This window comes from Microcebus murinus, chromosome 9 (genome assembly GCF_040939455.1).
Source record: "Microcebus murinus isolate Inina chromosome 9, M.murinus_Inina_mat1.0, whole genome shotgun sequence".
Taxonomy (NCBI): domain Eukaryota; kingdom Metazoa; phylum Chordata; class Mammalia; order Primates; family Cheirogaleidae; genus Microcebus; species Microcebus murinus.
In genome coordinates this window covers 19,242,404-19,268,749 of record NC_134112.1, presented here as the reverse complement: position 1 = coordinate 19,268,749, position 26,346 = coordinate 19,242,404, and the positions used below count along the sequence as shown (strand labels likewise).

The following is a 26,346-nucleotide window of genomic DNA, read 5'->3' as shown; positions in this document are numbered from 1 at the left end:
AACCCCAACTGGTGGTCTGGAGCCAAATCACACATTTGAAGGTGAATAACAAGTTGGTTAAACATTCGCTGTGAGAAGGGAAAATTGGAAAGCCCTTCTTCACACAGTGGAAGGAATGTGGCTGCAGCTCACATCCCCAGATGGGACACATGCTTCGGCTTTAGCCCTCTGACTCTGCCAGTTATTTCTACCCAATTTCCCATGCAGAGAATTGGGAAACTCATCCCAGCTGCAGAAAAGACTATCTCCAGCCTCTCAAACCCTTCCATGATGTTTTCATCTCATGAGATGCCTATTTAAAATGTCACTTGGAAGAGCAATTCCATCAATTACAACTTATTAGTTTTTTGCCTTCCACTACTATAATCTACTTTGTATGGCTTTGACTCATGTAGAGGTTAAAAATATTCATGCAAACACATATGTAAATGATGTTGCAATAGACAAAGGCATCTGTAGTAGTGTAAGTTGTTCCTCCACAATAGGAAGCCTAGCACTGGTCCGTAAAAATCCTCTTAGTGTAATAACATGAAGAAGGAGGAAGCAAGGAGAGTGAATTACAAATTATCCTCTTACTTTGGGGACCATGTATTATGAGTGAGATGCCATGAGTTTGGAGAAGAGTTTACTGACAACACAGAGGATCTGCATCTTTGTAAGAAGTGTGGACCAGCAGTCAGTCCACTGTGAAGCAAGAGCACAGTGATTGGCTCGTTCACTGTGAGTTGAATTCCCGTGAACTCAGTTGCCCAAAGTCTCAAATTTAGTATATCATTGTCAATAGTAATGACCTTGGAATTCTTTTGGGTGTAAGTTCTCAACCATTTGTGGCACTTGGAAGAACAGTATTTGCCTGCTGTCTAGGAAAGAGATTTGTAGTTTGGAAAATTTTGCAACATGGAAAATCTTCAGACTTACGCTCTAAAAGTTAGACTTTGTATGGAATTGATTTTCTCCACTCATTTCTCTTGCTGGGCAGCTGCCCAGCTACAGGCTTGTGAGGTCAAGTTTCTTTAATACCTTAGAGAGTACATTATAAATCATCTTATAGTTTGCTTGTCTTCTTTCAAAATGGTTATTTTGGTGTCTTAACTAGCATGAAATTCATAATTTCTTTGGCTTCACAGATTCAATGTAGCCACGTTACAGGAGTATAATTCATTTATTTATTGAGTACATACCATATGCCAGATAATGTGTTAAATGATAGGATATGAAAAAATAGGAATCATTTTATATGGCAGTTGTGGTTGTCAGAGTTGATACCATATTCTCAGAGAGATCCGCATGTGAGGTCAGCCCAGTGTGTGGGCATTCCAGCAGTGTGTCCCTTCTCTCATTACCTGGTCCCTAAAGAGTCTTTCCTCTTCCCTCCCTCCCTTCCTTCCTTTGTTCCTTCCTCCATCTCTCTCTCTCTCTCTCTCTATCTCTCTCTCTCTCTCTCCTCTTTATCCAAGTCTGTTTAACTTTTCCGAACCCAGACTCTTCTCCCAACCAAAACATCTTCTCTACCATTTGCACTGGACCAAGAATGCTTCTGTGTCTTTCATTCACCATACAGCAATTGCCTTATGGGTCTTTCATAAGGACTTACAGCAATTGCCTTATGGGTTTATTTCTTGAGAAACCCAGTTTTTGGACCACTGGTTTATTCCACCAGTAACTCTCCTGAAGAAACTCCTTCTTGTGGTAGTTGTGTCTCCTACTCCCTGGAGTGCTATTTGGCTGGCCTGCCCTCCCCTTGGACCATATCCAAACTTAGGGCATGCCAGCGTTAGAATCTTACCTTCGGGCGTTTTTTTCTTGATCTTTCTTACATCACACTGATGTTGCCTTATGCCAATTCTGTATCCAGATGCGATCCTCTCCCTTCTGTCCCTCTCCTCACTCCCTCCATTTCTCCTGTCCCATCACCACCTCATCTCCCAACTTCTGAACGTTTGATTATCAGCCTAGTTTTGCTATTTCAGGAACAAAGATAGAACCTTTTAGAGGGAGAGCCCTTTCACTCTTTCCAGAGGTTCAAAACAGGCAAAATGAAAGACTAGTTTTTATCAGGGACCCAAGAGGGTAATATTTTTAAAATACACACAAGGGGAGAAAGACTTTGTCAATTTTTATTTTTAATCATTATGGGTACATAATGGTTGTATACCTTTATAGGGTACATGCAATGTTTTGATACAGGCATACAATGAGAATTAATCAAATCAGGCTAATTGGGGTATCTGTCACCTCAGGTATTTATCATTTATTTGTGTTAGGGACATTCTAATTCCACTCTTTTAGTTATTTTAAAGTGGACCCCAACTTACTGTAAAGGCACTTTGTTGTGCTATCAAATATTGTTCATTCTGTCACTTTGTTGTGCTATCAAATATTGTTCATTCTGTCTAACTATCTGACTATAGTTTTGTACCCATTAACCATCTCCACAGTATACCCTCCTCCCCATGACCCTTCCCAGCCTCCAGTAACTGTCACTCTGTTCTCGGAGCAGAGACTCTTCTGTTAAAAAGAAACTTCCTCTGTGATTTTCGCTCTCCGGAGACAGTGAGAGTGAGTAATGAGAAGTCTCAGGGCAGAAGTGCATGTTGACCCATTGTAGATGTTCCTTGGTGTTCGTGCTATAGGCTGCTCCTTGGTTTGCATTCAGAGGTATGTCGTATACCCATTCACCAGGTGGCTCTGGAACTGCCAAGATGTTGCCAGGAAAACAGTAAGAAAAGCTTTCGACATACGTTTGAGACATAAAGAAAATCTCTGGCTAAAAAAAAAAAAAAGTTTTTCATTTGCTTTGAGTTGAACCTGAGAAGGCTTCTCGTAAAGGCCCCTCCTTTCTCTTATGGGCAGAATCTTCCCACCCAATATCAGAGTGGATCTGAGAGCACTTCTTCTTGACCTAACAGTAAGATATATCTGTGCTGTGTGACAGCGTAACTTGGCTGTTCTACCTGTGACACAGACATTTCATCATTCAGAAGGGCCATTGGCTTTGATGGCTCTTGAAAGCCTTAGGCTGGCACATCTGGAGAAATATGCATGTTTTCAGACAAAACCTCCAAAATTGTAGTGGGTTTAGCAAACCAAGAAGGGCCTATGTTCTCTGCCTTCTGGAGTGAAGATAGTTTCCTTGAGGAACAAAACAGCAGTGGCCTGCTGAAGTATGCACAAGAAGAACTTCTGCCCATGTCCTGGTAGCCACCACTACCTCCTCAAATGTGGAAGCTTATGAGTGGTGCAGGAATGGAGGCCCCAGGGATGCAGTTTGGAAGTATTCCCCAGCAACTCAATCCTAGGAAACATTGATCAAATGGTGTCCATGCCTCAGGAATGATTGCAAAATAGTGAAGGAGCAAGTGTTTTATTTATAGCAGTGTTGTCCTTTGAAAGAAGGATGTATTCAGAAGCTGTATATTTATGACTTTAATAATCTCATTATGGCAAATAATCTGGAAAATTTCCTTTGGCATTTGGAGAAATAATCATAAAATTTTTAGATATAAAAATTACATTAAAAACTATCATCTGTTTTTTTTTTTTTTTTTTTTTTTGCCATTTCCACATTATCACAGTCATTGGATAAATGAAGGGCATACTTTGGACCAACACAATTCCTTTAGGAAAAATGGCAAAAATATGAACCCTAGAGTAGCATGATCAAGAAACAGTCATCTGTAGGCCAAACCAGGAATATATAAGGTGTTATGAGAACAAACTTTATGCACTGTAAAAATTCTAAGCCCCCCCTAGCTAAGTGATTCAGGTAATTTCACAGAACACTCAATAGGGTGGGGTTAAAGGTAAACCAAGAATTAGGAGGAATGTCATATGTCCTGTGTACCTTTGGGAATTATTGGTGGATTCAGGAGCAACTGATCCCTGTTTCCTCTCCTTTTCCTCAAGGTTTGGAAATATCCTGGGATGGAGACAGTTTTGTCGAAGTCATGGCTGCCCCCTACCTCAAGGGCAAGCTCTGTGGTCTTTGTGGCAACTACAATGGACATAAACGCGATGACTTAATTGGTGGAGATGGAAACTTCAAGTTTGATGTGGACGACTTTGCTGAGTCTTGGAGGGTGGAGTCCAACGAGTTCTGCAGCAGACCCCAGAGAAAGCCGGTGCCTGAACTCTGTCAAGGGACAGTCAAGGTAAAGCTCCGAGCCCATCGAGAATGCCAGAAGCTCAAATCCTGGGAGTTTCAGACCTGCCACTCAACTGTGGACTATGCCACTTTCTACCGGTAAGTATGGTGTTGTCTGGGATGGGTTTGGGTTACAGAACAAGGATAGACTTGACCTTGAAACAGGATGTATCCAATCTCTTGGTGTGCAAAACAGAGTCCCAAAGCACAGGATAAACATCCTCATTTCCTTCTGTTCAGCAGCTGATCTCATCTTGAGTCAGTCCCACATTATGTCCCAAATTGGGAAACTCCAGGAAGTATTTCAGAGTGATGTTCTCTAGGCAATTGTATGTGTTTTTTTTGTGTGTGTGTGTCTACAGGCTTACTGGGAAGCTGGTGACACCCCAGGGTTTTTCCAGGTGTTAGCTTGACTCTAAGATTGAGAAGAACTTCCCAAATTCTGGCCTATGCCGCAGTGGTATAGGGCAGAGGTGATTTCCTATAATGGAATCTCAAGTCACTCTGACTGCGTTTGGGTATTTGAGTGAGTTCAGTTATTCCAAGCTGAGGAAGAGTTCGGGTCTGCCTCATGGTCCAGCCCAAATGCAATCTGCACGAGGAAAATGAGGAAGTGAAATGAGGACTCCTTGGATCTTGGGCAACCGTGAGACGTCACGTCCAGAGTCAGAGGGCAGTAGAAACGGGACTTGAGGATAGGGGAAGGAAGGACTTGCATTAAGAATTGGGATTCTGTGACCTTTTCTAACTCTAATTAATCCCCTTCCAAACGAAGCAATTGGTTACAAAAGAGACTTGGATTTGGCTTCTGTGCTACAAGGTTGTGTTTCTGGGCCACCAGTGACTCTGGACTGTTTGTACTTCCACTTACTGCACAAGTCCATGGGCTCAAGAGCTATGGCTGCCTATAACTTTAACCACCATGGGCGTGGGAGGAAACATGAGAGGAACACAGCCCAAAAGGCCTTGTTTAAGTGATTTGCCTGTGCCTCTTAAAATTAGAAAACTCCTGTGGTCTGAAGCCACAGAGAGGTTATTTTTACTCTTTAATTGCCACCAGTTTATTTCCCCCAGTTCTCGTTAAATATGATCTTTTTTTTTATTTGATCTTTGGCCATAAAAGATAAAGTTCTATAAAGGCGGCTCAAAGTGGTGTGGAAAAAAGACTGTCCCTGTCATCACAAATCCTTGAACATGGCTGCATCTGCCAAACCATTTGGCTCCAAGTCACAGGTTTAGCTCTTTCAAGCCATTTTGCTGTTGTAATTTGAAATCTCTGGGTCCCCTTCTTTCTCCTCTGGGCACCAACCCCTCAACTGTCCCTTGTCTAGTGGATTTGAGGGGTCTTAACATGAGACTCTGCAGTGAGTTAAGCAGCTGGACAAACAAACCCAGCTTCATTTGGGTAGAACATGGCAATTAAGAGTTTGATGGTGTCCCAGGGCTTAACATCTAGTCCACCCATACAACCTTGAACAATTACCTAAGCTCTCTAAACCTCAGCTTACCTATTTGTGGAGTGGGGATAATAAAAGAACCCACCTTGGAGAGTTACCATTCGGATTCAGTGAGATTATGAACATAAATGCGTGTGCTCATCACAGTATCTGCATAGTGTGAGTGCTCTATAGTTGTTGGCCAACATCACTTCTTCCACCATTAATTAAATGATAAACAAGAGTAAGACCCCTTTTGGAAGCTCCCCTATCCTGGGTGCAAATTTAGGTTGGACCCTTCTCTGCTTAAAATGGAATGGAAAGGCTGTGCTTCTCCCAAGGCCCCAGCAGCCTATACTTTTGATTTTTATCTCATTTTAAAGGAATGTATTGAAAACAAAAATTGGAGAGCAGGCTTGCAGAGATTACTTCCTTTTTCTTAAATTTCTATTTCTTTTGCCTTTGGCAGTTTGTTTAATGTTATGATCCCTGGATTACAGCAGGAATCTGATGAGCCCCTCGACAGAAGTTGTGAGAAGCGACTTTGATATGCATGATCAAGGAGGATGTGAATCCTCAGGTGGCCAGGCAGATGCTCCACTTTTGCTCTTGGCAGGTGCCACAGCAGCTACCGCAGCACAGTGGAGGTCACTGCTTTGTGTAAGCATCTTGACGTGCCACGTTTGGGCAGCTCATGAGAGTGCTCGTGGAATCGCTGTGCGTGGAGGTTCAGACGATGGGATGTGGAGGGAAGGTGGGCTGGTGCTTCCCTTGTCAGTGGCATGGTGTCGTGGCAGAGGTGGCAGAGTACCCTTCCACGGCCAGCCACGTTTTCCTGGAAAGGGTGGAGGAGCTCAGGAGGGAGAGCTGGACCATTTTGTGGCCATGCACTCTGCTTAAGGTTGCATCTTCATGCATGTTGATGTGAAAGTGGCCAGTGTTGGATAGATCCTATTTTCCCCCCTTTTTCCAAGCTCATGTGTGGCAGGAGAAGAATATAAACTAGGTGCAACATGGAAAGATAATTCTTTCCTCAGGAGGGCTCTGGGGAAGCAAGCCTCAGGGTTGCTTCTAGGGAGACTTTATGAAGCAATGGACTGAGGATGCATGGGGTAGGGGGGTGAAAGCAAGCTAGACCCAGCCCGGATTCTGCCACTGGCTAGTGTGTGTCCCAGTAGCTAGCTGAGTGCCAGGTTTTTTTATCTAAGTAATTTGTATGACAGTAACTACCCTGCAGGACTGCTGCTCCGAGGACTGAAGTCACTGGGCAGTACCCCGGTGGCACACAGTAGCTGGGCAGTCCTGGAGCAGGGTGTCCTGTTGTCCTCTGTCCCTTCTTTTCTATGGGGAATCTTGCCCCAAGCTCAGCCACTTACCCTTCTGGTCGTCCATATCTTCTCTTGCTCTCATCAAGGAGCACAGATTAGATAGATTCTCATTGATGAGCCCGCAGAACAATTTCAAAGTGAGCTGTTTCTCTGTTGTGACATGGAAAAAGGTAGAGCAAGTGAAGATTGCATTGCAATTGTTTAAACAACATTTATTTTTTCTTATAAGAATACCATGTGTTCATTGCACGTTTAAATAATATTGAAAAAAGTTAAAAAAAAAAACCCAGCAATCACATGACATTCCACACAGTAAATTTTTGCCTATATATTTTATTAATATATCATTTGTGGAATTTGTAAAATGAATATATTTTTCTGCGTCCTTATGGGACTAAAGGGAGTTCCCATGATATCATAGATGAGCATATAGATAAATTGGATTAGGATTTGATTTCTTTTATATTTACCTCATCCTCCAAAGAAATATCTATATTTTCTTTTAAGGACAAAGAATAAAGTAGCATAACATGTACACACAAACTTCCAAGCACCACTGTGTTTGTTACAGGGAAAAGAGATAACAAAGAGAATATTTCTCTAAGAAAATATTACCCATTTTGGGTTTCTTTAATCAAATGACAAAATCCACAGGGAAAATTCTATTATAAATATGAGCTAGTGCTTCTTATAAGGTAGAAAATAATAATCCTAATTTCTCTGAATTAGAGTTTACTTTTGAAATGTCTCTCATTTTACCCAATTCAGTGTTTTTAATAGTAAACTGTCCATTGTCTAAATATTTGAAAAACTACCACTTTGTAAATGAATAAGAAATGATTGCATGTTAGTCAATACTTGTTTTTTCCTCTTTTGGGAAATGTCTTAAGCTTTGCTAATTTTTCACTCACAAATCAACTTGACACATCTTAGCTAATTTGGCATAAAATGTAATATATGATTAAGCTCTTTGTAATAGACAGTTTGCTTTAATTAACTAATTGGATAAGTATGGGTGCAAAATAATATAATTATTAATCACGTAAAAATTTTAACTGATTGCATTGACAACATGTCTTAAGTCTTAGCTTTGCTAATTGACTTCTGAAATTAGAAAATCCTCTTTAAAAACGTTTTGCATGTCCTTTGTTGGTGTGTTATGGAGAAATTCCCAGTAGCTAGAGAGATAGTATGTTATCTATCTACTTGGAAAAATTAACATGAAATCATTTGGCTTATATTTGGGATTCAAATGTAGGCTACCCTAAGGAGAAAGTGTTGCATGTACTCATGTCTCTTTTCCCACTTCTCACTTCATTTCCCTTCTTCAGCCCCATGTTGTTCTCCCTTCGTGTCCCCGATGCCACCTGAGAAATCCAAGAGGAATAGGCAGACCCGGCCACAAAGCCTCCCTCAAGATCCTTAGCAGCCAATGTCAAAACCTCCTTCCTGCAGCTGACTTAAGCCACCGGACAGCCTGGGGCACAGAGAGAGGCCAGCAGATGCGTGGGTCAAATGGGAAAGGAAAAAAAAGATCTTCTATTCCTTGTACCTATGAAACACCAGCAATGGGCTTTTCCCTAACCCAGACCCACATCTTGGGTGAAATAGTTATAAGCAAGTGTAACCTGCCTGCAAAGCAGAACTCTTAAGTCAGGATAGGACCACATCTCAGAGCAGTCAGAAGAATGAATGTGGAGTTCAGTGACGCCCAGACTTCTACAGACCACAGTCATTTCGGGACCTTTTTCTCTCTGCATTCTCCTCAGTGGGGTATAATTCACAGAGCGAAAGCTCTGTTCAGTTTGAGAAAGTGTCTTGGGATTCCCAGTGTAGGAAATGTTCTTTTCTTTCCATGCAGTGGTTTTTACAGCTGTAAGGAATTGAAGTATGGCCAGAGGATTCACAGATGTGTTCTTTCCTGCCGAGGTACTAGGAGGTAGGAGGTGGGAGGTAGCGCAGGAGAGTGCTGGAAGTCTGGCAGGACCATGGCGTTGGATACACTGCAGTCCTGGGACTGCCAGTGGCTTTCTTCCAGAGGGAGATCACAGACTTCCTGAATGACCCGCTTTGTGTGTTCCTACAAAGGAAACTAATCATTTATTATAAAGCAAGAAAGAGATACAGGCAAAGAGTACAGACTTTATGTGTGTGTGTCTTTGTGTATGAGAACAATCATATAAAGCTAACTGCTCTTCTATAATTAAAATCAAGTCCATTTCCCTCACTTCAAAGAGGACCATTCTTGGGATGTTTTTGTTTACATCTTTTAATGACTTGTCAAGAATTGCCATTAGAACTAGGGTCCTAAATCAAATCATCTTAAAGTGTGACATTATATGCCTTACTTTATTTTGCCTCTGGCAGACTCAGCTTTTAGGATGAGTCACCCTGAATCTGTAATTAAGGTATGCTGACACCAGGTGGCAGTAGACACCTCAGTCGTATTACCTATCAGACTTCAGCCCTTGAGTCTAGGTTCAAAATTCAAAATTGTTTTCCCTGCTAATTAGCTCTCTCGTCCCCCACCTGTCCCCCACTATTTGTAAGTACACTATGCACATTTCTGCCTCTTGGGTCCACGTCAATCTCCTGCCTCCCTGAGATGCGCTCACTTTCTATCTCTATTGATTTAAGCTGAAGGTAGAGCTCAGGTTTCATCCTAGGCCCCTGTAAATGCTCTTTCTTCACTTTCTTAGTTATTCTGATTGTGTTTATCATCATTTAACACATATATTATGGTGTACTGCTATTGCCTTTCTCTAGCATTGGATTTTAAGTTCTCTGGGGAATGGGGGATGCCTTTTCTTTTTCTATCTTGTGTATTTTACCCAGGACTACCCCTGGAAGGGCTGTCCTTCCTAGCCTGCCTCTCACTTGCATCCTCTGTTGATCTATTTGTGACTTTTACTACCCTTAACTGTGGGTCCATTTTCGATTTTTATCCCCATGCTCAGTTATACACTGACAGTCAGAGTGTACACACACCTCTGTCTTTTCATGGAATCGACTGGTCAGAGTGAGCAGAGCCTCTGTTCCACCTTTGATACTCTAAGAACTGTGAGCACTTGCATGAATCTACTATGGTAATGGCCAATGGCAGGTAGGTGACACCTCTGCCTCTGCTTATTCACAATTCACTTGTAAGCCACTTAGACCTCCCACCTCCTCTTCTATCCCTCAGCTAGTGTTTGACCTTATTATATTCTTGTGTCATGGTGACACACCAACTGGACCTCTGGTGGGGTGATGTTGGTGGGGTGATGTTGCCAAGGCCAACTGGCCTTTTGCCCTGGCACCACTCAGCATTCTCTCTGAGGAGTCCTATCCCTTCTGCCTTTCATTGGCTCTGAGCCTTCTGCCAGGGTTGGGCCAAAAGCTTTATGGTGGTTTCTCTTAATTTTTCATTCATTCATTCTCTACCTCAGCCACAAGTAGATTCTTCCTTGGTTGAGCCATCAAAGCGATGCAAGAGAAGGATCCTAAAAAGCATTTTTTTTTAGCTGCCTGGATTTTTGCTCTGAAGGGCCATTCCTGGTTAGTCCAATTTTCCTGGAACCAAAGCAAAAAGAAAGATAGGAGTATACTCAGAGAGGTATGAAAATGTTTGGAACGTCATTTTATCCAAGTCTAAAATCCTCTCATGTTTTATTTTTCATATTGAAGAGGCATAAATAAATATTGTCCTTTAAAAAAGGAGAAACAAAGAAAACGGAACCTGTCTTAACAGATATGTTACCCTTTGCAGAGAGATTGGGTCAACTGTACAGCTGGCCAGCTACGAAGTTAGAGAGAGCACAGGCCACACAGAGCCACTCTCACTTCTGACACCACCTGTTCAGAGATGATCTCCAAAGTACCCTCAGGATCAGGAATTTGCTAGAAAGACTCACAGAACTTATCAAAGCTATTATGCTCATAGATATAATTTATTATAAGAAAAGGATATAAATTAAAATTAGAAGGGACATGTAAGGTAGAGTCCAGAGGTGTCCAAACATGGAGCTTCTGCTGTCCACCCCTCTGCCCCCCAACCCCGGTGGCATCATGGACTGGCACTCATTCCTCTCGGTGACAATGTGTGGCAACAATATTACTGGGTAGCACAGGGAAGCTCACTTAAGCCTTTGGCATCCAGAGTTTTTACTGGGACCAATCACACGCTGCCTGAGTGACTGACCTTTAGCCTCCAGCCCCTGCTACAGGTCTAATGTGCTAATGTCTTTGGTCTCCAATTTCCCTGGAGGTTGGAACTGTTATTGCATGGCCCAAAGTCCCCATCCTAAACCCCATTGTTAGGCATCCCTGACAGGCAGGACATTCCAGGGGCCTAGAGATCACCTCCCTGTAGCCAAAGGCCAAGGCCAACGCCAGACTCTCTACAGGCAAGGTTAATTCTTCACTATATAACCTTCCTCCCTCAAGGTTAAATACTATTTAAATTTGATTTTATATATTTAGCTTTGAGCTTATTTTAAGCGTAAACATCCTAGAATCCTGCAGTGTTTCTCCTGAGAAAATTATATTCAGAGTTGCAATTAGATGAGGCTTTTGAACACAGATTTGAATTGAGTGTCATTGTAGCAGGTAAAACACTAATTATTTTGTGGCATCTCTCTTAGCTGCTCAGGAGACTTCTTGATTACTTCTTAGTAAGCAGGAGGCAGTATAGTGTAAGTTGATGATATTTTTATTATTTATGGGTGAAAAGCCCTTTGCATCCATGAGAATGAGGCTGGCATGAGTAGTGTTTTCCTCATTTTGCTGTAGAGCTAATCAAGGCACTGAGAGGTAAAGGGACTCATTCCAGTCACCCGTGTAGCCTGAGCAGCCAGCCCGACAGGACGCATGGCCTTGAGTCTCCCTCAAAGAACTTGGAAGGGGCAGCCACGGCTGCTTCTAGATTCCATCACTGTCCACTTGGGTTTTCAGATATCCTGCTTCTGCCATGAGCTTGCAGAGGAGGAGTTTCTTAGTTATTTAATTCACTCCTTCTCTTTACAACTTTCAGCTGAGCACCTGCTGTGTGCCAGCTACTGTTGTAGGCATGGCGATTCAGGACTGAACAAGAGAGCAAAAGCTCTTCCTCCAGAGAATCACACTCTAGGGCACGGGCAGCTGCAATGAGAAACAAGGCCGTACCCAATTGTGAGAAGAGGGGTGGAGGGAATAGGGTGCTGTGACAGGGTGGGACTGGGGGGGTGGCTGACTTTGAGGTAGGTGGACAGGAAAAGTATTCATGGGGAGCTCTCCTCTGCGTGGAGCCTGCCCTCTGGGAAGAGCTGATGAGAAGGCTGACCATGGGCAGGGGAGCAGTGGGCCCCGTGCTGCACGGGGCAAGGCCTGTCTGAAGACTAGAAAGGTGGCTGCCATGACTGACACGTTCAGAAAGTGATCAGTAGAGTGGCACCAATGATTACAGCCTAGGCGTCAAGTAGGTTTTGCAACCAGATTGCCTGGGTCAACTTCTGAGCTCCCCGCCTTACAAGGTGTTGCTGTTGGGAAGTGAGTTCACCCAGTGAAGTCTTGGATGGCTGCTCCGTTTTGTGTCAAAGGGGCCGCCGAGAAGACCTATGGCATTGCCATGAGGGTTTGTTGTAAGGTACTTGTCCAGGCCTGGCACGGGGCAAGTGCTCTGTCAAGGTTAGTTCTCTTATTAATAATATTTCCTCACTCTGAAATAGAAACCTGTTTTGTGTGGCATTTGCCTTCATCTTGACCTGTGCCATCTGGTGCCAGTACTGGAAAGAATGTTTCTCTTTTATTTTACATGGTCATTTCTAGACCTTCTCATTTCTAGACCCATCTGGAAGAACTTCTTCCTATCTTGTGCAGAAAGTGATACTGTCTCCTAAAACAAAAGAAAATGAAAACAAATATTACATAGGAATTAATTAAAATGTCCTCAATAGGCTTGCTTTTCATAAATTGTTTCAATTGGTAAGATTGAACTGAAGGGGAAGGTGCAGAAGAGATCATTATGTCCATAAGATGAATTCATAGAGCTGAACTTGAAAAATCATGAACTCAATGTGCTTTACAGAGTAGAGGTTGAGAAGAGAAGGAGTTCATGTGTCTTGCTTTGCTTTTATTAGGAGTAGAATTCAGGGTGTAGGAAAAGAAGAAATGTCTGACAAATTTTAACTTTTTTGATGCTAATCTTCTTTGCCTTCTTAAATAGTAATATGAAGATAATGTAACCTTTATATGATGATTCAAAGTTAATGTTGGGGTATCAGCTGCAGTTAGGAGCATCTTTCATAGGAGACCCTTTGGCTTTTGAACTCTATTTGGTGTTTAGCTACTAAAAGTAGCTTGTATCTTCTTGCTATAGTTTCCCCTTGCCTGACTTCCTTCTCATTATATGGAGAAAATAATGTTAGTTAATTTTGTTTGCAGACTAAGCGTCAAAAGGTTCTGAAAGAAGACTCAAGGTTCTCTCCTATGAGAAGAGCTAACGAACTTTAGGGTAAAGACTGTATTTTTTCACTTTTCCCAGAGGTTGCCAGACAGCTCACAGCCAAGTCTATGACCCATTTCTCTCAAGTTCTATCAGAACTCCCAGGCAGGCATGGGTTTTATTTTTTAAACTAACCTCAGGTCTGGTTTTATCTTCATCTATCCTGGGTTTTTTTTTTTTCCTCCTCATTCATGAAATTTCATTTTATTTCATTCTACATGCAGTTTTGTAAGCCAACTTAAATCCTTTCTGGAACAGGTTGGGGAATAAGTGATGGGGGCCTTGGGCAAGGGATCTAACAACCTGAATTTCCAGTTTTTTCACTGTGAAATTAAGAAGATATCTTTACTCCATGGGTTTTCCTGAGGCTGGACAAGATTTCGCTTGTAAATCTCAGATGGGATGACCAAGGAGTCCCTTTCCCACTAGCAACATCACCAGCAAGGTCTGGTGGCCCTTGTGAGAACAGGTCTGAGCTCGGTGGTTTCAGGTTGCTCTTTGAAAAATCAGGATATGCAGCTGGGTGCCAGAACTCCTTGGCATCGAGAGGCACTGGGGTGGGTGTCCTCAAAGGCAGACCCATGTGGGCTGGTTTCCATCAGGCTCCTTACAGATTGGTTGGAATTTTGATGTGTTGTGAGTCCAGCGTTGTGACTCAGTGAAACCACATGGGCAGGTGCGGCATCTTGTGAAATCAGCTGGTGTCTGGCAGCGTCCTGGGCCTCTCAAAGGAGGCACGCTGGCCTCTGCGCTGTTTTGGGAGCGGCATCAGGGCTCTGGGCTGGGGCTCAGAGCTGCGCTGGGTGTGACCGCCATCAGGGCTCTATATCTATTTCTCAATCAAGTTGGCAAAAATTAAAATTAATGGGACATGTGCAAATATGAAATAGGAGAGGAGGCTTTTGCATTCCTGGATGCTCCAACATATCATTCTCTGTTTATGTGAGAATCTAACGTCCGGTCTCGTTTTTCTCCTGACTTGGCAAGCACAAGGAGCAGCAGGGAGGGATGCTGCATTGTCCATGCCACTAGTGCACGCAGACGGGGCAGTGGTGCAGTCAAGAGCAGGTATTCAGGATGTGCATATCTTAAAAAAAAACAAAAAACACTTTGGGATTAGCAATTTTATTAAGAAAGAAAGTGCTGAGGAAATTATATTCTTGTGTCTAAAGTCCTCTTTTCTAGACTAAATGGTCAATTATTTATGTCTAGGAGTCAATGAAAGCAATCAATAATGAATTAAAATAGGCACATGTTACCTATTATAAAAAAGAGCATCGGTTCTTTTATAGTCACCATTGATTGATTGACTAATGACAGCAGGCGCTGTTTGAGGTGCTAGAGATGTGGCAGTGGATGAGATAAGTGAGTCCTATGTCGCAGAGCTTGCAGGCTGATGAGTAAACAGGAGAGTGGAGAGAGAGAGGGGGCTGTGTTTTCTGATAGAGGACGTACTTGGAGGTTCTGAGAAACCATAGCCTGCCAGGGCGATGGCTTCCTGGACGAGGTGGCTTCTTAGGCTGAAACCAGAAGCATAGGTAGGGTTTAGCTGGGAAAAAGAGGAGTATGAGCTTGGGGAGGAGAAGAAAGGGAATGATTCCAGCCGCAGAAGACTGCATGCTCACAGCCGTGGAGGCCAAGGACAATCTGGTACAGGCGGCCAAGGGATAGATGTTCTGTGGGGCAATGCCATAAACTTTGGGGTTCGTGGACAGAGAATCTGAAGACGAAGGCAGAGGCCAAATCATTAGGTTTTATGCCCCAGCATTTACTAGCCACGGAGGGGGCACACCGCAGTGTCTTTCACTGTTAACTGGGAGCGGGTTATACGGAGCAGGTCCAGTAAAGACCAAGACTCCTCTTCCATTCATCATTCATTGACTTCTCAGACAGTTTTGTCTATTGCATATTCCGTGTGTCAGGTCAGTGCTCGAGCTTGACCATGAATCACAGTCACCTAGAGAGCTGATTCAGTGGGTGTAGGTGGGGCTCAAAAATATGCATTTCTAGCACCTTCCCAAGTGATGCTGGGGTGAGAGCTGCTGCCGTAGGTGAGAAAATTGCAAGGAGAACCTATCCAGGTTCCTGTGGGTCACTAAGGGACTTAATTTTATGAGACTTTGTCCACTCAAAGACACTTTTTTTTTGAGTGATGGGGCTTAGGTTTTTTTGTCCCTATACAGTCAAGTTCTAAACATTGGAGACAAGAATGCAGAGTGAGTCCATGGCAAAAAGGGTTAAGAGCTAAGCTTGTGCCCACCTAGGTAGACTAACGTGGTGATCTGAGCTCAGTGGCACTTTCCTGGTATGTAGTTTAAAGTACAGGCACCAAAGTAAACCTCTTTTTGTCTTTACTTTGGAAGCAAAAAGGTACTGGTCTTACTTTCTCCACATTCATAAAGTCCTGCCCTGAGGAAGTGCTGGACTTGCCCAGCTGGGTCATTGGTGAAGCCAGAATTGGAATCCAGAGTCGAAGTTCTCCTGGTCTCTGAGATGTTTTCCACAGTGAGGCCGGTGTGGGGAGCCACCCTGGTTAACTTTTAGATGAATTACCCTGGCCCCAGCAAGAGAGGGGGAAGAAAACACTGGATACAATGACGCTTTGTTGCTGGCCAGAAACGAAGCCCAGTGTTCCTGTGCAGAGCCGCCCAAACCCCCTCCCCCCAGCACCATGCACAGGACGGAGAGGCCTGGAGCCAGGAGTCCAGGCCCCTGGGCCCAGAACGGCCGACAGGATGTGTCTGTAAAAACCCGCTTCCTTTTTCCTGGCTTCAGGCTTTTAAAGAGTCTGATCAATGGGCACAGAGAGTAGAGAAATAAATGCTTTTGCAAGGAAATGGGGAAATCTGGTGGCGATACTGGAATTAATAATTCTTTTAACATGAAACGGCTGTTCTTTACAGTCCTTACCATCCTACCTGGCGTTCGGAGTTTAAAATAGAGCACGCAGGTGAGCCGGTTCCCGCGCCGTGCGTGTCCCCAGCGCACGGCCCATGTGTGAGCACCAAGGTGGGACGCGTTTGGGCTGCTCAAAGAACACGAGCCAGGAGACCTCTCAGAACCCCTGAAAGCTTTTCCATATGAAAAGGAAACCAGGAAATTGGAGTCTTCGGTTTGCCTTTCTGATCAAAGCCAGGGAGGAAAGATATTAAGCAGATACTGACCCATAGTTTTGTGGCCACTGTTAACGGATTTATTCACCTGAATAGCAACTAAGGACTGCAGGAAAGCTGAGGTCGGTATTTACTTCAGGAGAAAAATAAAAATCAGATGTTGACTGAAAACAGCGGGCTGTGTTGGGAGAGACGAGCCCATTGCCTTTGTTTGGTAGCAGGAAGTAATGACAATCGCATCTGCTGACATTGACTGAATGTGTATCGTGTGCTTGGAATTCTGGGAAGCCTAATGATATAGTACAGTGTTAATAATAACGGGCAATACCTTACTGAGGGAAGAGAAAGAGCTTCCGTCTTTGAGTGCTCACTGCATGCCAGGCAGCAGCTTCACCTGCGTATAGTGTTCCCTTTGTGTGGATGACGAAATGTCGGTGAAAGGAGTTAACAATATCGTCCAAGATAACCATGCAAGAAAGAGGCAGAGCCAGGATTCGAAAGCATGCCATAATCTGGTGCTAGTTCCTCCTAGTAACCCATCCCTGACCCCAAATTTTCTGTTTTCTAAATTGAGCTAACACTCGGGCTTTGCAAATGTTTCATGTACTATAATTTATTTTCATTTTGAAGGATATTTTTTTTCGTTACAAGACTTTTTGTTTCAACAAAATTATCTGTTCAGTTCAATTTTGACAAAATTGTCAAGATTTATTTGGAAATAGTGTGCTGTGGCTTGTGTTGGCTGAATTTTAAATAAACCAATTTCATCCTGTTGGTCTTCTACGGAGAAATTTACGGGTTTCAAAATGATGGGCATCCTCTACTCAAAATTTTTATTTGGCCCACAGCATTAATTTTAAAGATGATATTGTTCTATTATTTTAAAGATAGTGTTATTCTGAAGATAATACATACTGGTGTCTGGCCCCTCTGTGGAAGAACAAGTTCACCGACCAACTAGGATCCTTAATTCTAATGCCGCGTACTTGTTACCATTTCCTCCCTTTTCATCTTCTTTTTGCTTTTAAGGACTGCTTAGAAATAGTTTCTAAATAAAGAAACTGATTTTTATTTCACATCTTGCTCAAGATGTTCTCAATTGGTGTGATACTAGTAACTCACTGATTGTTAGCTATGGGGAGGCCACAGTTTCTTTCTAAGGTTCTGAAGATGGCTAAGACTTCTTTTCCCAGAAAAATGCACAGGTTCTGTGCATACAACAGGGCACTCTCTGCCCACACATCAGAGGGCCCTGGGTTAAGAAATACTGCTCCCTTCTCTCTCTCCCTCTGTCTCCCTCTTCAGCTCTTCAATGGATATTTTTTGAGCCAGGCACTGGCTATGCATTACGGTTCCAGTGTGAGTGAAATGAGCATGGTTCCTGTCTTCATGGAGTTTACAGTCTAATGAATGAGGAAGACATCAAATCAATATCCTCACAGACAAACATGCATATATGCTATGATATGCATATGCTACAAAGCAGAAGTTTGGCATATAAGAAGATCATTTACAGAAGGGTCAGACCTAGCATGTGCTTGTGCGGAGGGAGAGGAAGGCAGATGGATCGGGGACCTCCCCGTACACCAGGAAATGACGTTTGGGCTGAGCTCCAAAGGATGGAGAGAAGCAAACCAGGCCCAGGGCAGGAGGAGAGGGGCCTGGCCCCAGGGAGTATTGTCCTGCATTCATGCACCTCCCAAATGCTGATACAGCCAGCCCCTTATGCTGCCTTTGTGCCTGTCCCAAAGGCTCTGTGTCCTTCCTATGATACACGCTCAGCATCATAAAGTCCATTCCACAGAATCTCACCTGCCAATGATTCATTCATGTTATAGGTCAAATTATATTTCCCCTGAAGATAAATCCCTCTTGTGGAGCTCAAAAGTGGGTTTTCTCTTTGCTCTCAAAGAGATTCTCTATTATTGGGTCTGTCATATCTGGGGCCTTAGGTTTCAATAACTGTCCTAGTTTATCTGACTTGCTACAGCATGCTTAGAGTCAGGACCATGTTCCTTTTCAGGATACATCTGGGATGATGAGGGCATGCTTGCTACTCACGTGGGTGCACACGCACAGACACATGCCCAGCCATGTCCATGCTCCCCCATGCACGCTTACACATTTGTCACATGAGGTTTAGACCCTTGCTATTCAAACCTCCAACCTTGGACCTGCAGCATTGGGAGCTTCTTAGAAAGGCAGACGTCAGGCCCCACCCCAGAGGTCCTGAATCAGAATCTGCAAATTTTACAAGGTCTCCACGTGATCTTTGTACACATTAAAGTTTGAGCAGTGCTGGTGTGGTCTTCTCCACACCTGGCCTAGTCTGTGCTGTTGAATAGTTAACGCCAAATGCTTCCATTTAAGTCTTGGCAGCACGCTGACGCTTTTAATTACCTATATTTTAATAGAGGCATCACCAGTTTTTTTCCCATGCAGGGAAAAGGCATGCAGGTGGCTGATCTGTGGGACACCTGAAGTTTGACCCTAATGTGCAGCAGACAAATGTGCTCGCAGGGGGCAAAGCACCCCATCGCATTTCTGCAAATGGCATTTCACCTGCCACAGACACTGGCATCCTTCTTCTTTATTTACATCAGGTGGAAAGTCTCTTGATACAATTTATTTATAAGCAATTGATGATGCAGAAATAGGGCAAGGAAATTGTCCACTCATCAGTGAAATCACTCATAGTTAGGAGTTGTAAGGTCATCTGTGTTTGCTTCATCTTTGGTCCTTAAAGGGGTCTTCACAGACATTGAGCCACAAGATGCCAGTGAAAGGTGGCCCCAGGCACCAGCTCACTCAGGTATTTGGCCCTTCACTCCCCTCCTGGACCCACTCCTCTCTGCTCTATGACCCAGAGCTCTGTCCTTTCGTTCCTGATAACTGTGACCAACTCCCTGCCTCACTGGTCTGTCTAACCACTCGCGTTGTTCCATAGTCTGTCCTCTCCCGTGGCTTCAGCATCACCTGCAGCATGGGTAAGCAGTGTCACCTTCCTTTGCACTTTGATGACACCCCCTATTTCCTAAGTTTAGCTGGGACATGCACTTTTGCTCACTTTGTATTAATTAGGCCATTTTTGCAATGGCCTGTGAAGAAAACCCAAATGAAAGTGGTTGAAGTTGTAACACATTTAGTGCACACAAATGGGAATTGATTGACTGACATAACTGCAAAGCCAGGGCGGATTTCACTTCACACATGGTTTGATTCAAGGTTTCCATGAGCTCACCTGGGTTTGTGCTCTCTCCAGCGCTTGACACTGCTTCCTCCGTGTTGGCTCTAGTTTCAGGCAGCCACACAGTCCTCCTCCCAGGTCTTCATGGTTATAGCTTCAGTCAAATTATGCAGAATGAGGTGAGTCTTTTCTTCCAGAAAGCCCAGCAAGTCTCATGCTCCTCATTGGCTCTGACTGGGTCTGCGGCCATCTCCAAACCAGCCACCATAGTAGGGGGAATAAAATGAGTTGCTTTGTTTAGACGAGTGGCTGTCAAGCTTCTGCAGGCATCAGATTCACCAGGAGGGTCCTCGAAGACAGAGATCGCTGCCCCTACACTCAGAGTTTCTGGTTCAGCAGGTCTGAGATGAGTTCTGAGAGTGGCTACCGAATTTCCAGGTGATGCTAATGCCGCAGGTCTACGACCGCACCTTGAGAACCACTGGTTTGCAGCAATCAAGGCCCCTCCTCACGACACACATGGAGTGTGGGAGAGAGGTGTTCTCCCCAAGGTCATTCTAGGTACTCTTTTACCTGAAGGGGGAGAGAATGGCTCGTTCCATTTCTCCTCACTCTAGAGCACTTGCTGCACTCTTCTTTAACCACAACTCCCAGGAATATGTAGGGAGTGACCCATATGCGCCAGGCACTCCGTCAGGCTCGGTGATACAGCTGTGATCAAGACAAAGCCTGGGCCCTCCTAACCTGGAGAGGGGTGTGGATGGATGGCAATAAGGAAACACAAATATATAATATATGGGGTGATTTCATGTGCCACAAAGAAACACAGAGCAGGGAAGCCTCTGGCTAAGGTGTCGTTTGAGCGTCTGAGCTGAGACCTGGAGGAAGAGAGGGAGTGAGCTATGCTTAAGTTTAGGAAGATGGTTTCTAAGCAGAGTACACAGAACATGGAGGGTTTGAATAACAAAAGGTCACCGTAGCTGGGGCTGAAGGATCGAGGCAGAGAGTGGACGGGCTTTAGGCGCTGGGCAGGTGCTGGATTTCACTGTAAGGAAGAAGAGAAACTCCACTGGGGCGTGAGCAGCATGTCGGGAACAGGGGCTTGAGATATGATGGAAGGAACGTGGGCGCAGCGAGAATGCACTGGGCCCTTTTGTTTGGTTCATCTCCAAGTGCTATAAAGCCACTTGGGCTCTAAGACGACTTGGCACTTTTGTTCCTACCCTAAGTGTGTCCCATAATTGTATGTTTTGAAACCGTGCTCTCCAGGGGGAGGGGATCAGTACCCTCTGTCTTAGAGTTGGTATCTCTTGATCCCTGATCGAGTTCCTTCCTAGTTAAGTCTCATAGAAAATTGTTTTCCTCCAAATTTAAATTCTGAGTGATTCCCTAGGCATCATATACACTTTAAGCTTTTCCGTTTCTTCCATTCCTTCTCGAAGTGGAGGGGAAAGGGGATTGCTATTGAATTTGGCCTTGGAAAAAGTTTTGAAAGCACATTGATTTTTAACTATAGCTTGTCTTCAAAGAAAAGGAAGAAATGAAAAAGCAGGTCTGATTAAAATACAGGTGTGGCTGCTGGGGAACCTGGCTATAGGTCCAAAGGGCTTCTTGAGACCTTCGAGAGAATGAATCTTAAGGCCGACTCTCAGAGTTCCTAAATAGAACTGTGGAGAACCACACAGCCTCCCCAGAGGGCAGGCTTGTCCCAGAGGCTCCAGGCTCATCCTGAAGCTGTGGTGCTGGGGCCACTGGTGAAGCCCAGAACATCCTTCCTGTGCTCAGAAGTATTGAATGACTCTCATTTATGAGATCAAGTTCAGGCTCCTGAGCACAGCCTTCAAGGCTGCAGGCCATCTGGCAATAACTTCTGTTTTGAGATTTGCCCATTTTTACCCACTGTCTACTGCATCCAGGCTAGCAATCCCTGAATGCACTTGGTGCTTTCACATTTTATGTCATTTGTTGGGATAGCTCTTCCTTGCTTCTCCCTGTTCCAGCCCAGTCTAAGGACTGTTTCTTTCTAGAAGCTTTTTCTCTAGCTAAAATTGATGAGTCTCCCCCCACCCTTTCTCTCTAATGCATTGGTTATTCTGTTTTATGCACTAATTCCACTTGGCCTTAGATATGCTACCATTATTCCTCTATATGACAGCTTTCCTTGAGAGAGATAAGCTCTTGAGAGAAGAGGCCATTTGTCATTCATGTTTATGTTCTTCCCGCTCCCAACACACCCCAGCATATGCCACAGGGAGTCAGAATGCTCAACAAAGACACAGCGAGTTGTGAGTTGCACTGAACTGGATTCTAGCTTTGGCTGCATGACAACGATTGTGGGGTGTTTAAACCTTTGGACTTGTTGAACAATTTCCATTTCTTTTTATTGGCATTTTTATACACCCTCTCTTTTTCCTTTAGGGCACCTGGATTATAGATTTTCTGAGTACAGGACCACTTTCCCTTTTTCTTCGGATATTTCTAGAGCTACCTCTAAGAAAGAGAGATGTGATTCAATCCATCCAACCAACCAGTCTGCCTCTAGGGTTGCCTCTTGGGAGGCCCCCAAATGAGCTCAGACACATTCTGCTCTTAAATACGTTAACTCCCAGGCCTCCTGTGATGAATCGTTCTCCCCTTGGCCCATTGCCTGGGTGGGAGAAAGGACGTGAGTTGTCACCATCACGGATCTCCCGACCTGACAGATGGGCGCGGAATGTGTTCAGAAACACATTTCAGTTTAGAAAGGGGAATGGGGAGAGTTGACTCTTGCACATTCTCAGGGCTGTGGGATTCCCAGAGATGTTCCTTACTACATACCTGTAGCTTTCTTTGCTTTCTTTTGTTCAACAATTTGTCTTCTCGATTTATCTTAATTAGGAATTGCCTGCTATGCGGAAACACTTGGCTGGGAGTGTACACTGTGCGTGGGGTAGGGGCTACTCGTATTTGTGGGGAGGAGGAAGGTAAAGGAAGCAGCATGTCAACATGCCTACACGTTCTTGGCTTTTTATGAGTGTTCCAGGCTGCTCCTAACTGCTTGTCCTCTGTGGATCTCATCTCACTGATGAATTACAGTTTGAAGCGCGGCGTGCACAATGGGAGCTGTCAGGGCCATCGTGTTGTGTGAATTCTAACCGCATTCCTGTACATTGGCAGAGGCTGGTAACAGATTGGGAGCATGCCGCTGGAATAATACATGCCTTCCCATCCTGATAAGGAAAGGTCTGAGAAGACAGGTTCAATTTGGGTTTCGTTCTTCCTCCCTCTGGATGACATTGGAAGAAAACTAAAAGCACCTGAGGACCTGTCAGAGTCAATCATATTCATACTTGGAAACCAGGTTCACCAGAGAGGGCCAATCAGGAATGTCTGGACTTGCCAGTGATGAGAACAGCTCTTGATCTTTGACTCATGAGTCTAGTTATTTTTCCAATAGAAGATGAAATAATTTTTGATAGGTGGATTCTTCAGTGAGGATGAAATTAGTCCCTTTTCAACTGATAGCCTATGAGACAACAATTTAATACATGAGTGTATATTTATTTCACAGTTCCAGTTAAGAAAGGTAGCCGTGTTTTTTCCAAGGTGCCCATTTTGCCTTGAAGTAAGTTAAGTATTTTCTATGTGAATTGGGGACACTACTTGGCTTAGGCCAAGCCAGGAGCTTGTCTGAGCTTGTTTCAGGCCTGAGTGGGAATAAACAGAGTGTGATCCCTTGGGTAGCTCTGCCGGAGCACACTCTAGACTTTTTCAGGGCAAAGAGCTACCCTAGGAAGGCAACCCTGTATTTCCTGTGTGCTCTCATCGGGTTCATATTTTTATTGGGAAAGATCTTTAGCTTTTTCTGCTTGAAACCTAATCAGCATAATTAGTCATAATTGACTCCTTCCTGCCCTTCACATCCTTTTCAACCATTTACCAACTCTATTGATTTATCTAATATGCACCTATGACATCCCCCCTCCCCCGTTTACTGGCTGTCTGATTGGGTAGCTTCTCTGAGCTTCTGTTGTCCATCCAGCTTCTGTTGTCCACGCAGCTACACTCTGTGTGGTGGTGAGACCCCATTGAGACAGTTCGTGGGCAATTCAGAGGCACCATGCCCCACATACAATAGGGCTCAGCCGGCGTTGCTCTCCTTCTGCCCCTGCTGTCTCACTCCCTGACTCAGTCCAAGGCCCTTGTCCCCTAGAGTCTGTGCTGTGGCCAAAGACTCCTAACCTGTACCTTTTGCCAGAATCTGTCTTCTCCAAATCTCTCTGCCTGGTGAGCACCACTCACAGGTGCTGTTCTAGGCTCTGTGGTCCTTTCATCAAAAACCTTAAATGGCCCCTCTTACTTGGAAGACAAATTCCAAACTCTTTAGCTTGGCATCCAGGGTTTTCTCCAGTCTCTATCCTGCTTATCTTTTCAAATAAACTCTTCCTTCTTCAAACCTCTGGTCCAGCCAGACTGACAGGCTTTGAGTGTAACATGCCCTTCTGTGCCTCAGGCCATTTGTCTAGAGTCTTCTTTCTACCTCTCCAAATCTTACCTGTTTTACCATATCCAGTTCAAATTTCATGACTTTTGTGTCTTTCCTGTCCATCATTGACACAGACACATGCTTTCTCATTTTTCTTCTGAACTCCTGCATGAACTGACCATGATTGGTTGTTAGCCAGACTGTTTGGCTCCTGTGTGGTCTTTACTTGGAATTTGACCCTCTGTTGCTGTTTGTCCTTTCTTCAGCTTCTTTCTTTGGCTTCTTTACCCTCTCCTCAACTAACGGGTGTAGATGTCACAGAGTTAGGGACTCTATTAAATTTATATTTCACACCTCCTACCATGAGATTCCTTGCATTGGAGACTCCTAGAAGCTGATCTGATGCAGGAGAGGTTAATTGTAATTAAAATAAATCTTTTCTGTATAGAATTCCTTGCCTGTAGCATACATAAACCGTGGGTGTGGCAACTCAACACACAGTACCTTAATCTCAGTTGGGAGATGCCAGTTCAAATCAGCTTTATTAACTGAACATATTCGCAAACTAATTTGTCACTGTATCCTCTGGACATTAGAATGCTAATTCTCTCAGACTTTATAATTTCTGCCAAAACCTCAGAGCATAGCTCTGCTGACGTTCTCCAGGGGCTAAATTGGACCAAAGGCAACTGGCTAAGTAAGTCATTTGGAGTGTTATGTAATTTTGATTTAGATTTAGTTTTTTTTTCGGAAGTAAAATAGAAATACGACACCAACTCAGGCCCAGGTGTTTTTCTCCTCTCTTCTGTGTTCTGGTCTTTAAAAAACAAATCTAGGGCAACCCTCTATGTTTTAGGATTGTTTTTCCAACTGGACTGCTTTTCATTTCGTGTCATGTCAGCCCCTTATCTGGTAAGAGGCTGCATGATATATGAGGTTTGGTGCTCAACAAATGAGGCTGTCTACTTTTGGTTTTATGGTGTGTTGAGGTTTGGTGTAATGGCCAAAATGAGGTCTTATTGTCAAGCTATTTGGGCTCAAATCCTGGCTTCCCCATTATTGTGTGCCCTTAAAAATGGCATAAATATTCTAGTCCTCAATCTCCTCATCTATAAAATACATATAACACTAGTATCTACCTCATATTTGTTAATTGTTACATGAGGTAATATATTTAAAGGACTTAGCACAAAGTATGCAATAAAGTGAACTTTCAATAAATGTTTGTAATTAAAAAAATACTATTCATGTATATTTATTAGCCAATGGTAGAGATAGGAAATGACACAAAACAAACAAAACCTGTTTAAATTACAACCTAGATCCGTAAGACTTTGTAGAGATTTAAAAATACCATTGAGAAGCCCATACTGAGTCCATAAGTCTAATTATGAACAGTGATGGTTTCAGGTAAATGGAGATCATTCCGCTTTCAATATACTGATCCTCTGCAGGCTGGACATTACATGGAAGTTAACCACTTTTGGTTTCTTCAGTGTTGTGAAATGAACCTGGCTTAATAGAAATAGCCCTGCCTCATGTTCTCAGATAAGCCAGGGAAGGTGTGTGGAACCAGTGGGGGACATGGTCACGAATGGTTCCTTGAATGTGAAGTTAGCTCATTCCTGGAGCCACCAACCAGCCCACTGAGATCACACTGGAGATTCCCAGTTCTTTCACTGTATTTCTGAGCAGTGCTTTTCCAAGTGCTAGAAAGCATCGTGATATGTCGAGTGACATACAGCACACATGCTTGCAGCTTACTTCCTTCCTCATGGGTGGATAGTACATGTTCTTAAATTTCCCTTTAGGGTATGTCTTAGTCCATTTTATATTGCTATAAAGGAATACCTGAGACTGGGTAATTTATAAAGAAAGAAGGTTTATTTGGCTTACAATTCTGATGTCTGGCAAAGTTCCAGATTGGGCCTCAGGCTGCTTCCACTTTTGACAGAAGGTGAAGGGGAGCTGTGTGTGCAGACACTTGGCCAGAAAAAACAAGAGAGACAGGTGCAAGGTGCCAGGCTCTTTTTAGCAACCAGTTATCTTGGGAACTAATAGGATGAGAACTCATCCCCCAAACCCAGGGCATTAAACTATCCATGAGGGATCCACTCATGACCCAAATACCTCCCATTGGCCCCACCTTCAGCATTGGGGATCAAATTTCAACATGAGGTTTGGAGGCCACAAACATCCAAACTATAGCAGGC

The 26,346-nt window shown here is 43.8% G+C and overlaps 1 protein-coding gene across 2 annotated transcripts in view; it reads left to right on the top strand.

Annotated features, from left to right (window-relative positions):
- The window catches only part of BMPER (BMP binding endothelial regulator), a 242,643-nt gene that overhangs the window by 164,590 nt on the left and 51,707 nt on the right, over positions 1-26,346 (top strand). For both annotated transcript variants that reach the window (XM_020289902.2, XM_020289901.2), the window contains exon 13: positions 3,907-4,243. In XM_020289902.2, coding sequence (XP_020145491.2) covers positions 3,907-4,243 — 337 coding nt within the window. The remainder of the gene's footprint in view (positions 1-3,906; positions 4,244-26,346) is intronic.